This window comes from Nymphalis io, chromosome 3 (genome assembly GCF_905147045.1).
Source record: "Nymphalis io chromosome 3, ilAglIoxx1.1, whole genome shotgun sequence".
Classification (NCBI taxonomy): Eukaryota; Metazoa; Arthropoda; class Insecta; order Lepidoptera; family Nymphalidae; genus Nymphalis; species Nymphalis io.
Window position 1 is genome coordinate 11,978,532 of NC_065890.1, and position 14,177 is coordinate 11,992,708.

At 32.7% G+C, this 14,177-nt stretch overlaps 4 protein-coding genes across 5 annotated transcripts in view; 2 read left to right on the forward strand and 2 right to left on the reverse strand.

The window, feature by feature from the left end:
- Nucleotides 1-991: 991 nt before the first annotated feature.
- Nucleotides 992-1,899, forward strand: LOC126781129 (larval cuticle protein A2B-like). Its single transcript, XM_050505954.1, has 2 exons — nt 992-1,013; nt 1,327-1,899. The coding sequence occupies exons 1-2, from the start codon at nt 1,005-1,007 to the stop codon at nt 1,897-1,899; spliced, it is 582 nt and encodes a 193-aa protein (XP_050361911.1). The 5' UTR covers nt 992-1,004.
- Nucleotides 1,900-3,991: 2,092 nt separating this feature from the next.
- LOC126781130 (cuticle protein 7-like) lies at nt 3,992-4,671 on the reverse strand. Its single transcript, XM_050505955.1, has 2 exons — nt 4,663-4,671; nt 3,992-4,585 (listed from the first exon to the last, which is right to left on the reverse strand). The coding sequence occupies exons 1-2, from the start codon at nt 4,669-4,671 to the stop codon at nt 3,992-3,994; spliced, it is 603 nt and encodes a 200-aa protein (XP_050361912.1).
- Nucleotides 4,672-6,015: 1,344 nt separating this feature from the next.
- Nucleotides 6,016-7,195, forward strand: LOC126781131 (cuticle protein-like). Its single transcript, XM_050505957.1, has 2 exons — nt 6,016-6,024; nt 6,542-7,195. The coding sequence occupies exons 1-2, from the start codon at nt 6,016-6,018 to the stop codon at nt 7,103-7,105; spliced, it is 573 nt and encodes a 190-aa protein (XP_050361914.1). The 3' UTR covers nt 7,106-7,195.
- Nucleotides 7,196-9,890: 2,695 nt separating this feature from the next.
- LOC126781252 (larval/pupal rigid cuticle protein 66-like) overlaps nt 9,891-14,177 on the reverse strand; it is a 271,467-nt gene continuing 267,180 nt past the window's right edge. The window contains exons 2-3 of one of the 2 annotated variants that reach the window (XM_050506146.1): nt 10,714-10,733; nt 9,891-10,563 (exon numbers count right to left, since the gene is read on the reverse strand). In XM_050506146.1, coding sequence (XP_050362103.1) covers nt 9,976-10,563; nt 10,714-10,725 — 600 coding nt within the window. In that variant the 5' untranslated portion in view covers nt 10,726-10,733 and the 3' untranslated portion in view covers nt 9,891-9,975. Of the gene's footprint in view, nt 10,564-10,713; nt 10,759-14,177 lie in introns of those variants that run through there. The other variant, XM_050506145.1, reaches the window with a different exon arrangement.

A 14,177-nucleotide genomic window follows, 5' to 3' on the forward strand; every position in this document is an offset into this window, starting at 1 on the left:
AAAAGATTTAAAATATAAGCTCTTCAGTTACTTTACCATAAAGGTATATTAATATATTAGAAATCTGCGGCTGTTTAATTTTTTCTTTTTATATATTTTCTCTTGTAATTGAACGCCTAATAGATAAAAAAAACTTCCTAAACCTTTGACATTTTTAATTTAATATTAAACGAAGGATGTGTTTTGTGTCCAGGTATCAAATAGCAAGATTAAATAATACTACCCATTATTAATTATTTTATAGAAGCTGTGGTACTGGTGGTAGGGCTTTGTGCAAGCTCGTCTGGGTAGGTACCACCCACACATCAGATATTATACCGAAAAACTGCATTCAAGATATTGTTGTGTTCCGGCTTGAAGGGTGAGTGAGCCAGTGTTACAGGCACAAGGGACATAACGTCTTAGTTCCCAAGGTTAGTGGCGCATTGGCGATGAAAAGCGGTGGTTACCATTTGTTGGCATTGTCAATGTCTATGGGCGTTGGTGACTACTTACCATCAGGTGGCCCATTTGCTCGTCCGCCTACCTATACTATAAATAAATAAAAAAGAATTAAAATTCGTTTCTCCACACTTATGGTATCAAGCGAATGTAGAACATTTTTTGCGAGACTGTAGCTTCATAAAGGAATTTAAATTAATTAATAATATACTTTTTCTTTTTATAAAAAAAAAAAAAACAAAATTAAAAGCAAAAACCTTTACATGGTAAAATAATATTTGTTAATGATATTTTGCTAGCTAAAATTCAACGTCATCAAACACTAATATGCTATTATCATGTTCAATAAAAATAGCCTGAGGTCGACGGAGATATATTTATTTCATTAACAGCCTCCAATTTCCGCAACAGTCTAATAAACTAACGAGTATTGTACTCATTACTCTTATTTAAAGATCAACCGGTAGCCATTTAAACAGATCGAATACTATACAAAAACATATAAAAGCAAGTATTTATAAGTTTTTTCATTCACTTGACAAGATTCACTAATATAAGGAACAATGGCAAAGGTATTTAATTTTTTTAAATAATATATATACCTTACATATTTCTTGACCAACGGGTTTAGTATTCACGGGGATGCCGGTTAGGCGATCATTAGGGGATGGGGGTTTAATCCCCCCATAAAGTGGGTTTAGATAATGAGACATAACAAATCGTTTTTTATTATTTGCTTTTTATATATAAATTTTTCTAGATCCCTCTTCAATGTAATATGTTTCTAAGCTTGTCTAAATGTATTTCATTATAGAGTCTAAATACTTGAGTAAAAAAACGAAAAACATGCAAATTTAACATTTCATTCATTATGTGAATTTTCAGTTCATCGCAGTACTCGTCGCCCTGGTCGCTGTGGCTCACAGCTCAGTAGTACCGGTAGTCAAAGTAGACGATGACTCCTCCAGCTTTGCCTACGATGTAGCTGATCCTAACACTGGTGACTACAAAAGCCAAGTGGAGACACGTAATGGTGGTGTTGTAAGAGGACAATACTCTCTGATCGAACCTGATGGCACCAAACGCACTGTTGACTACACCGCTGATGATGTGAATGGTTTTAACGCAGTTGTGCGCAAAGACCCTGTTGTGGCTTCCGTAGTTGCTGCTACTCCTGTTACCCGTACCGTTGTCGCCTCCGCTCCATCTGTTGTTGCTGCCCGTACTTATGCTGCCCCTACCTTGTACACTGCCTCGTCTCCAGTAGTAGCGAGATCTTTTGTCGCACCTGGCGTATATGCGACTTCTTCTCCAACCGTGTTCTCTGCTCGCACCTACTCTACTCCTTCATTTTACACGGGAGTACCTTCAGTATACACTCCTGAAGTATATACCCGTTACGATTCACCTTATTACTCAACTTACGACTTACCCGCTACTTCCTATAAATATTTGTAAAGTGTGACACTATTTTAATAATATTGTATATACATATATTATCTTAAATAAATCCAACTTTTAGAATATTTTGTGTTATCACTTTCTACTACTACAACCAATTTATTTTCCCATACGAAATGATAACAATTCATTCCAACAGAAAGACATATACTTTATTTTTTAATAAACTTTCAAGTTTAACTTTTTTTAAATTAAAAAGCCAATTCTTTTGAATAAAATGAAATGGAATATACAGCCTTGGTTTGAAAGTTACGTGGATAGAATAATTAAAAAGCTTATTTTTGGGACTAGTCTTAAAGAATTCTTGTAATTGTAATAATACTTATGTTCAATTCAATTTAAAATAGTTTGTAGTTACAAAATATGTTCAAAAATGCGAAAGCGAGTTTGTTTGTATCTTAGGCTTTCACGTCTTAACTACTCAATCATCATAAAGTTTTGTATACACGTGGTCACCTACACATAATTATAAACGGGTGAAGCTGCAAGCGGATGCTTCTCTTATAAACATACATTTAGGATATATGATACGGATTTCCGATTTTCTAGGCGCTTATGTTATACAAATGAGTATTTATTGTAGTCCATATTACGTGCTTTTCAGCATTATTCATCTGATTTAAAATGTTGGCAATTGCTTAAAGATTTCTGACATAAAACTATACCTATATATATATATATATTAAATAAATGAAACAACACTCAAATCTGTTTACTTGAGTCGCGCCCCTCCAGATTTTATGAGTGCAGTTGTAATCATATATGTATAGTATATTTATTTTTTATAACATATCACAATGTTTTTTTGCTCACCTTACCAAAAAACTTAATAAATAAGGATTCAACTTGTAAGCACCATCGTCACTCATATTAATGCACGCCGATAATTGAAAGTGGAGGGTCGCGAAGCCATGATTGAATGAATTTATAAGCGAATCGTATCGGATGATTGATTGTAATAAATTTAAAAAATTGCAATTGATGCTTGACACTAACCAGATCATTGTGAAAAAACATGGAATTTGTTAATTAGATGTACTAATTACTTAGAATAAAAAAAATGAAATTTCATTTTTAATTTGAGCCACATATGATGATACTTGAAAAATGACGTGAATCTACCTATAATTAGCGCCAAAACACATTCTTATTCGCGCATACCTATAAAATACTTACTAAAGCAAAACAATAAATACTTTTTTCCCAGCCGTGGGACCTTGACGGGCTTTCTCTTTACTTATTTTTTCTCGACTTAACTGGTGGCAGAGTCAATAATTTTGTTCAAAGAATCAAAATTGCGACGAGGAAATGCTGCGGACAATCTTGTCATTCCACGCAGACATGACTTAAGGAAATTACATTTATTTTTATGCCGGTCTGTATATATTCAAAGTCAAAATCATATTTTTGCGTAATAAATACAAATGGGCTGTTACATACCTTCGAATCATAGTCGAAGAAGTCATATTTGGAAGTAAAGTTACCGAGAAGAACTGGTTGGTCTTTACTCTTTATAATTAATAAATTTTACATGATGTGTTGATAATCTTATGTTTAGTATTTTCTCATAGCTTAATAAGTTTTTGTCTTATCACCCGCGGCTTCATAAGAACTAAAAATATATGAAATAATATATACTATAAAGGGACACTTTTGAAAGTTTACATAAAATTATAATTACACTATTATTACGTAATAATCTTAACCCTATGTTACCAAATCTTGAATACTAAGGGCTCATTTTGGAAATATAAGTATATTTTGTATTTTATAAAAGTTTTAATATAAAATAGTTATAATAAAATATATGTATGTTATGTAATATTATTAATAAGGCACCTGGGAAGTTCATTAACATTTGACCCTTAATATTATATTTTCAATGTCAATCTTTCGTTTCACATTGCGCTTGTGAATGTAAAAATATATTATTATCGTGTTTTCTATTTCACTTCAAGTTTAGATGACATATGACATAAATAAATAAAAGAAAAATATTCCTCTTTTAAGCTTAATTTATTATTTTTTTCAATGATTTCAGTAAAAACATATAACTTCGGAGGGCGATTGAGTTATACATTTATAATATTTACAAATAGTTGAAAGAAGTAGTAGGGTAACCATAAGTTGAGTAGTAAGGTGAGACGTAACGGCCATATACTCCATGAGTATAAGTTGCAGGTGATGCAGTGAAAACCGAAGGTGCAGCGTATGTACGAGTTGAGAACACCGTTGGAGAGGAGGTCGCGTAAACTCCAGGAGCTACATAAGATCTAGCTACTACAGGGGCGGAGGCAGTATAATAAGAGGAAGCAGGAACAGTACGGGCAGCAACAACGGATGGACCAGTAGAAACTACCGCTGGAGCGGCAATGGTGCGTGCAACGACAGGAGTAGCGGCAATCACAGATGCACCAATAACAGGGTCTTTTCGTACAATAGCATTAAAACCATTCACATCATCAGCGGTGTAGTCAACAGTGCGCTTAGTGCCATCAGGTTCGATCAGAGAGTATTGTCCTCTAACAACTCCACCATTACGTGTCTCCACTTGGCTTTTGTAATCACCAGTGTTGGGATCAGCTACATCGTAGGCAAAGCTGGAGGAGTCATCGTCTACTTTGACTACCGGTACTACTGAGCTGTGAGCCACAGCGACCAGAGCGACGAGAACCACGAAGAACTGAAAGAAGGAACGTTAATATAATATCATGAAATAGTAAACAAATCTTATTATTTTTTTCTAATTGTTTGACTTACTTTGGTCATTGCTGTCAAGACTAGGTTATTTTGTTAAATGAATATAGAGCAATACAAATCTAAGCTTTTTATATGATTCATATATTTTACATCTTGCTTTAATTAATACCAGTTGATCTTTATATTACATATATTTTAAGATAATTGCGGAAATAATAATTCAATTTGTTTATAATTATATCATTCTTAAAAAGTTTATGGTACTTATTATATGGATAAGACAATCCATAATGGTTTTTTTTATTGCACTAATATAAATATGAGTGATCTTTAAAGTATATTTTTAAGTTTTAAATTAATTACATTTTTGTTATAAATCTTAAATGTGAAGTTTTTGGTGATAGTAATAATTTATATGTATTACTTAATAAGTTGAAATATTTATTTCTTACATATTGAGACTAGAGATGTAGTTTATGTTATCTTAAAGAAAATTAAATATAAATAACTATGCTGATGTATCTCGTGTATAAACTTCCGAGGTAATCATTGAATTTCAAGCTGATATTTAGTACAGAACTTCGTCTTAATATTATAAGACTTTACTCCAAAGTTGTATATTATTACACAATAATATCCATTTTTGTTTAGAAAGAAAAAATCTTTTTTCTTTTGGGCTACGCATTTACGCATACGTATTGACTATTTTAAGGTTAATTACGTATTACTAGTGCTTTACCCGCGGCTTCGCTTACGTCATAATTCAGGATTGTAAAATACGAATTTTCAATGCTTTTTCTTCAAAAATTAAGGATCTTCATACAAACTTTCATCCCCTTTACTAAATTATTAACTTACTATATTATATTATATATAATAATAAATATATATATATATATATATATATATATATATATATATATATATATATTATTAGAAATTTAATCTTAGGGGTTTCTTAAAAATCCTTTTCTGCTAACCTACTATGTAAAAGGTATGCAAATTTACATGGTGCTAACCCCAGTGGTTTGGGCTGTGCGTTGATATGCCAGTCAGTCAGTCAGTTATTCATACACATAAACAGAATATTTATAACTAACCAAATATTGGAATACAATTGAAATAATATTCTAGTAAATTCACAACAAGACTGACGTAGATTTTTTATTACCAATTATTGCTATTTTAAAGTATTTGAAGTATCAATTAAGTAAGATAACATAGTTGATTATTTTAATACAACAGAATCTAATTTCCGTTACCTAATGACATAATGTAATCGTAATTTAATAGAATATTTTAAAGATCAACCAGTACACATTAAAAATACGCCCTCGGATATGCGTATAGTATATAAGCAAGCGTTTTAGAAAAATGGATATCATTTGAAGATCGAAAAGCAAATTAGCAAGAATGGTTAAGGTAAATTTAAAAAATATTCTTATAAATTAAAAAGTATCTTTAAGGAACTATTAAAAAATATGAAAACAATAAATATCATTGTTATATTAGTTTTGAAAATTGTTTAATTCTAAAACAATCGTTTCATTTTAATGATAATATTTTGTGGTTTGAGAATAAAATAATAGCATGAATATCAATTCATGCTATTCATATTTCCGTTGGTAATTATTTTTTTTGTTATTTCTCTCGGGCGACACTCGAGCAAATGAACAGGCTGATGGTTAGCGGTCACACAATGGTATAGTAAAAAATAATGGTGCAGTATAAACCACCTGTTACAAAATCAATGAGTTATCAACAAAGGTAAGTAAGGTATGTTACACCTGAGCCTTAAATTACATTCATCATTCGAACCAGAATCAAGCAATACGAATTATTAAATGTTTAGTGGTAGAAAATAGAAGTGCATAAATCCCTAATCTACTCATTTAGACTTATATAATAATTGTAATCTTATTGTTTGTTTTTATTCCAGTTCATCGTAGTTCTCTCCGCTCTAGTCGCTGTAGCGTACAGCTCAGTGTTACCAGTGGTCAAAGTAGACGGTGACTCCTCCAGCTTCTCTTATGATGTAGCCGACCCGAACACTGGAGACTACAAGAGCCAAGTTGAAACTCGCGTTGGAGGCATTGTAAAGGGACAATACTCTCTGGTCGACCCTGATGGCACCAAACGTACTGTTGACTACACCGCTGATGACGTGAACGGTTTCAACGCGGTTGTGCGCAAGGATCCCCTTGTCGCCACATCCTTTGTTGCTGCTGGTCCTACCGTTGTCTCACAAGCCGTCGCTACCCCAGCTGTAGTTGCCGCAGCTCCTACTGTTGTTGATGCACGCAAAGCTTACACCGCCTCATCTCCCGTGGTAGCCAGCAATGCTTTCGCTGCCCCAACATTCTACACAACCTCTCCAGTATACAGTAGTCGTGCTTACACCCCTAATGTGTACACGTCTGTGCCCTCAGTGTACGCCCCAGGCCTATATGCCCGCTACTCGACTCCTTATTACTCAAGCTACCCCACCGCTTCGTTCTGGTAAAATGTTAGTCTCCTCTAAAATATATAAAACCAATTGATGTAAAAAACGTATGAAACTTTAATGTAAAATAAATAGAAAAACATACAAATATTATGATTTTTTATTTTCATTAATTCAATTATTATATACATTTAGTTAAACTACCACTGGTTTGAAATGGGGTTGGGGTTAAAGAAACTTTATTCTCATCAAGAGAACATAATATAATACTACAATTGCCAAGGGGCGCGGTAAAGCATTATGTATACATGATATTATTAAATGATAGAAAAATACAATTTCGAAAAGGTTATCTGTGAAAACTTTGCATTATTGTCGATAGACTAGTCTTATCGCAAATACATGGATTAAGTACAGCTAGGAAGTTTTATGAGTGAGTGAGAATTTATTATTATTTATTTTATTTTGTATTTAAATAAATATATTTATTTTTCATTGCTACTTTTTATAATATTAAATTTAATAAATAATTTTACATTATTATACAGTTTGTTTCATATTATGTATTTTGTTATATTATATTATTTTGAACATGTATTTTTATTAGTCTCTTTAATATTTTTTGGTAAATTATTAAATCGTTTTGCTCCGTCAAACAAAATATTTTTCTTCCCATAGTTAATAAATAGTACGAGGTTTTGATAGTTTTATGTTATTAGCGTTTCTTAATTTCATTCTTTTTGATTGTTGGTTTTTAATCAATTGTATTTCTGTGTGTATATTTTTATCTAAAATTTTTTTGATTAATTAAAAAGTGTTTTTACTAATTTGTTCTGCTTAACTTGTAATTGCGCTAAGTTTGTTGGGGCAGCTATACCCCAAATTTCTATTAAATAGTCTAAATGTGGTTTGATTAGGGAGCTATAAATCGTATACTTTACTTGGCGTGGAAGACATCTAGTAATATTTCTTATGATTCCATTTAATGATGTTAATTTGCTTTTAATTTTGTCAAGATGTGGTTTCCAAGTTAAGCGGCTATCTTAATTTAATCCTAATTACTTTTCTTCCCCTACTTTATTTATAATCTGATTCTTTATCATTAATGGCTTGTGGTGTGTTATTTTCTTATTTTTGACTGAAAAAATTATATAATTTGTTTTACTACTAAAATTTATTGTTAGTAGGTTATATCGGAACCAGATATTTAAATTATTTAAGTCTTCTTGGGCTTCTGAAATTATGGTATGGATAGAGTTACCAAAATAAAACAGAGAAGTGTCATCAGCGTAAAAAATAACGTCACCTTTTAATCCAATGTTTCTTACTTCTTTAAAACATCTGTTTTTATGTATATAAGAAATAACAGGGATCGATCCTTGTGGTATACCAAACGTTATATTTTTAGGATTGCTTTGTATTTTACCAATTTTAACAAACTGAAATATACCAAGAAGAACCAACAAGAAACTCAGTTACTCATATCATCTATATATTATTGTATCGTGTATTCCATTTCGAATGTTATGTAAACCTTGCCCCAGGGAATCTATTGACTTTGAGTCAAAACTTGGTGTGTGTTGTGAATTTAACTTTATTTCTTGTTTCGATAATGATTGCCATATATAAAATATTATTGTGACAATATATCATATTCTTGTAATATTGTGTCGTAAGTATTACCAATTTTCTAAAGATATTCCGAAGGAACAACGGGTGAACAATCAAAATATTTTGTACAGTTCCCAAAGTATTCTAAGTATATTTAAGAATATTTTTTAAGTATTATTAAGTATATTTTATCACACGACGTATTATTATGAAAAAATATATAATAATTATCACGACTTACGAATAGGTATAGATGGATTAACATATGTTTTTAATAAATACATAAGAATTTAATCACTGCAACATTTGGTATAAGGGCTTTGTGTAAGCCCTTCTGGGTAGGCAACACCCACTGACCATATATTCTATGGTCAAACAGCAATACATAGTATTGTTTAGTTCCGGTTAGAAGCGTGAAAGCTAGTTTAACAACAGGTATAAGGGACATAACATCTCATTTCCCAATGTTGGTGGCCCATTGGCGATGTAAGGGATGATTTATATATATAACAGTGGCTCATTTGCCAGGCAAAAAGAAACGAAACAATAACTAACTACAAAAACAATGTACTAAAACTATACTAGAAAATTTAGTCACCGATAAAGATAGAAGATTATTAGAAGTTATTATTTAACTTTAAGGGTAAATAAACTGTTCAATAAATTATTCTTTTACATTAGATACAAACATTAATTAACATAAAAATTTACAATGCGGCCTTAAATAAGTCATATAAAAATTAAAAATCGCTACTGGACAAATAATGACCGCGAGGAATGGCAGCGAGACTGCTTGCAACATTTCCTCGTTGTATCGCAATTACGACAATCTGGACGAACGATATACCAATTATCTCGTCACCAGTGGAAGCACTATTATTTTGATAAGCAATGAAACTTTAACAAAAAACAAAAGGTTATTTTTTTATGTAAAATAAGTTTATAAATGTTACTCAGGGGTTTTATTTAGCTAATGGACTATCTGATAACGTTTTCATTCTATCATGTCTTGAATATTAATTAATTTTCCTATATTGCTACACGTCATTTGTTTAATATTAATATCAAATTAATGTCTTTTTCTACCTAAATCAAAAATATTTTGACGAACTAATTCCTTGGGAAAAATATTTATTTTGTTTCTTAAAGTCACTTTAATTAAATTTGTAAGAATTACTCGAATTTTGTATATCAATAATGTATATTCATATCAAATGAAAAAAATAAAATAGTATTTAGAATTTTCACTGTATATTTATTATTTTAAATACATAATATTTACAGAAAAAGTAACCGTCGTTTTAACATGATCCTTAGAATTACCAGTAATTAAGGGGGGCAGAGTAAGAAAGGGGAGAAACAATTGAGTGACCAGCGGAGTAAACAGTGGGAGCTGCGATCACACCGTGCACACCAGCAGAGTAGATAGCAGGAGCTGCGTACGTGCGAGCAGCGACCAGGGCTGGGGAAGAGGCTACTACGGCTGGGGAAGAGGCTACTACGGCTGGGGAGGCGAAGGTGCGGGCGGCTACAACACCATGAGCAGAGGCTACTACAGCGGGACTGGCAATGGTACGTGCAGCAACGACGGCAGGAGCAACTGCAGCTACAGCAGGAGCAGCAGCAACCACGGGTGTGGCAACAACAGCTGGGTCCTTGCGTACGACGGCGTTGAAACCGTTGACATCATCAGCAGCATAGTCTACAGTACGCTTGGTACCATCAGACTCGAGTAGCGAGTACTGTCCTTGAACGTTGCCGCCGACGCGGGTCTCATGCTGGCTCTTGAAGTCACCAGTGTAGGGATCAGCCACGTCGTACGCGAAACTCGTGTAGTCGGCGTCTGCTCGCGCTACTGGCACCACTGAGCAGTGGGCCACAGCTGCCAGGGCGAGTACTACAACCAACTGCAAAGGCAAAATATATCACACAATATTGTGTAAGTGAATCATATTAAAAACAAAAACGATGCTATTGTTATGAAAACGGATTTATCGATTTTTTCTTAATATTGAATATTTATTATAAAAGAAATTTAAAAAGAAAATGCTAGTTACCTTAGCTGCCATTGCTTGTCCGCTTGAGATTATCCGTTCGAATAATGATGCTTGTTTCTCACGCTGTTGGCTTTTATACTGCTCTATATGTGAGTAATACAGTTCCCTGTGAAGCGGTCACTTGACGATCTTGAAAAAGGCAGGACGGCTCTTTGCAAAGATTAATTGGTGACATATGAAATCGTTGCATTTAATCTCAATAAGCTCATACGCGTGTGTTTGTAGACTAGTTTCTTTTTAACAATTTGTGACCATTAAAAGATTATACTAGTAAATAGTAGGGATTTAGAATTATTACTGAGCTATTATTTGTAAAATTAAGTATAATTATACTAAGTATATTTCTAAGACTTCAAATCAAATTTAAATGTAGGAACCACTTAATTCGAACATTTTTGCTGTGAATTTATGACATATTAATAAAAAACCTTAGTTCCATTCAAAGGGCCACAGTTAACAGTCTAAATAACAGTACAGTAAAACTAATGTTAGCTAAAGATAAAACCAAAAGGTTAAAAATTAAAACAAAAATATATCCCATAGAATCCCATAAGCCCCGCGTGTTGAAATGAAATGTTTTATTGCTTCTAATGCTGTCATTAGGCTTGGGCATTTCTCGCCAAGGAATTAAAATAGACATTCCTCAGAGTAATGCTTGTTCGTGCAACATAAGACACGTGACATATGTGATTTTTTTTTGGAATAAAAACCTTTTTGCATTTGAAACTTTTTAAACGATATAAGATATCGTTTAAAATAAAATTGAACTCACATTCGACCTTTAAATTTAACTCATCGCGCCAATCGAAGTTATAACCTCTTTCCACCAATTAAATTACATAGGTTTGTTAATATCTAGCTGTGTTCCAATATCATGAGCGATCTAGTGTAATTAAGGACACGAGGATCACACTATCTTAGAACCCGTGGTTGGGAGCGCAATGACAATGGCAAAGAACGATTCTATAGACACTAGTATACTAGGCCGTGCGAGAAAATGACTCAAAATTCGATATCTCGAAAAATATTCAAATGCGTTAAAAAGCCTTTGGAGGTAAGTTTAAAAGACCACCTTTATCAACGAATTTATATGTTATTCCAGTCGTCACACTTTCTACATTCTTAAAAGAATTTAAAAATAACTATTTAAATATTAACACTTATGTCGCTTCCTGTACAAAATTAGATATTTCACTTTAAAGGTTAGTAGTTATAACAATCATTCCGTCTTAGCCAAGTGAGTTGTTATTTGAATATATTATTTAGGCGACGCTTAGTGACCGCAAGCTTATAGGAACAGATATTTCCGTGTTTTTTGTCCACGACATACCACGTACAGTGTAGGCACTTCGTTATTAGATAATTAATTTCGATCCACGAATAAAATTTTCTTTTTGAACGTACATAAATATATTCCAAATTTAATTATAATTTTTGAAATTGTATTTGCTGAGGTAGTGTAATAAATTACAAGTTAAATCAAAATTATTTCACGAGTCATGAGTTTAGTATTTATCTTTATGATTATTTATCTTTTACTCGACTCTATTCTATCGCATTCTATTATCCTTTGTGTGGTTGTGTTGAGAATATAAGTATCGTCAAATTACAAGCAAGACATTCGTAAAATTTAATTGTTAGCGACAATTTGTCAGAGTAAGAGTTGATAACAATTTTCAACGCACACTTTCAATAAATTAAAAAAGAAATTCAATATTTTCGAAAATGGAACTCCTGATACAAATTTTTAGGCAATGTAAATAATGGTCGTGCTGTAGTTTGTTAGTTACTCAGCTACCATAACAATCAACTACAGCGACTGTACGCAAAACATTCCATATTAAAAAAAAATGTTCACGATATTGCTGTTAAAATTGTTTTTTTGTATTCATCAATCCTAAGTATCTTGAAAAAGAATAATTTAATAAAAGATTGTAATCGTAAGGCAGACTGGCAAATAGACCAACTGACGGTAAATAGTACTTCTCTTACATCATCAAAGCCTACCTAGGAAACTAAAATGTTCTACCCCTTGTGCCTTACACTGGCTCACTCACCCTTTAATCCGAAACACAACAATACTAAGTACTGCTGTTTGATAATTAATATTAAAGATGGGATTCACAGTAATTAGTCATCACATCAATGATATTGAATACCATACAACTGACTCGTCATCCGGGTTCGTATAATAATTGAATGAATCCATAGTACGCTGTTAGGAATATGCCTAATTAGTTAATAATTGATTCTCTATAGCACTGGTGGTAGGGCTTTGTGCAAGCTCGTCTGGGTAGGTACCACCCACTCATCAGATATTCTACCGCAAAACAGCAATACTTGATATTGTTGTGTTCCGGTTTGAAGGGTGAGTGAGCCAGTGTAATTACAGGCACAAGGGACATAAAATCTTAGTTCCCAAGGTTGGTGGCGCATTGGCTATAAGCGATGGTTGACATTTCTTACAATGCCAATGTCTAAGGGCGTTTGGTGACCACTTACCATCAGGTGGCCCATATGCTCGTCCTCCTTCCTATTCTATAAAAAAAAAAAAAAAATCTATGATCAAATTATCCATTTATCATAAGTCTACTGTCCCCAGGAGGCTGTGTGAGTAGGGTCTTTGCCAGATGATAAATTATGGTATAGTATTATTAGACATTATCAAGACCAGTTACGATTAGTATGGTCATAATAGATAAACATGGAACATCACGTCTTGTCGACAGTCCTAGCAATTTATGTATATATTGTAACTAGTTATTGATATATACTCATCATGGCTGTCTTATTGTTTGTTTCAATAATAAGTAGTAGATAGATTTAAAAGTAACAACAAGTAAATGTCTCAATGCTGGACAAAGGCCTTCTCTCCTTAAAGAGGAATTGTGGAGCTTTTCTCACCGCGCTGCTCCAATCGACGTTAGTAAATGCACGTGGCCGAATTCAACAAATGGACTCTGGCTGTCTCGAGATGGTAAATAATGCCGACAGAGTTTTTGTATAGTTTATTTTCCGATTTGTAAATATAACATTATTTGTCCGATACAGGATCTGCTTCTGTTGTATTTAATGTCGAATCTCATTTGACAAACCATTATTGCCATCTCTTTCCCACGTGGAAGTAAAACATTTCGGTCCTTTAGTGCTGTTAAATGATCAGATATTGTGAACAAAATCGGCTCCATGATTTTTATTGTAAGTTAAAATGAGACCATATTTTACAGACAATAAAAAAAAATGTTATCACAGTAAGTACTCATTCAAACTAGATAAAACAAGTTAAAACTGGTCAAAAATAATATAAATGAAACAAATGTCATTATATTTTAGCAACATTTTTTTATTAATTTAAGAATTCCACAATGGAACAATTTATTTTCCATATTCTATACCTAAGTCAGATTGTAGGTACGTGAGGGATTTGTTTACGTTTATATATATATAAATATATATAAATAGTG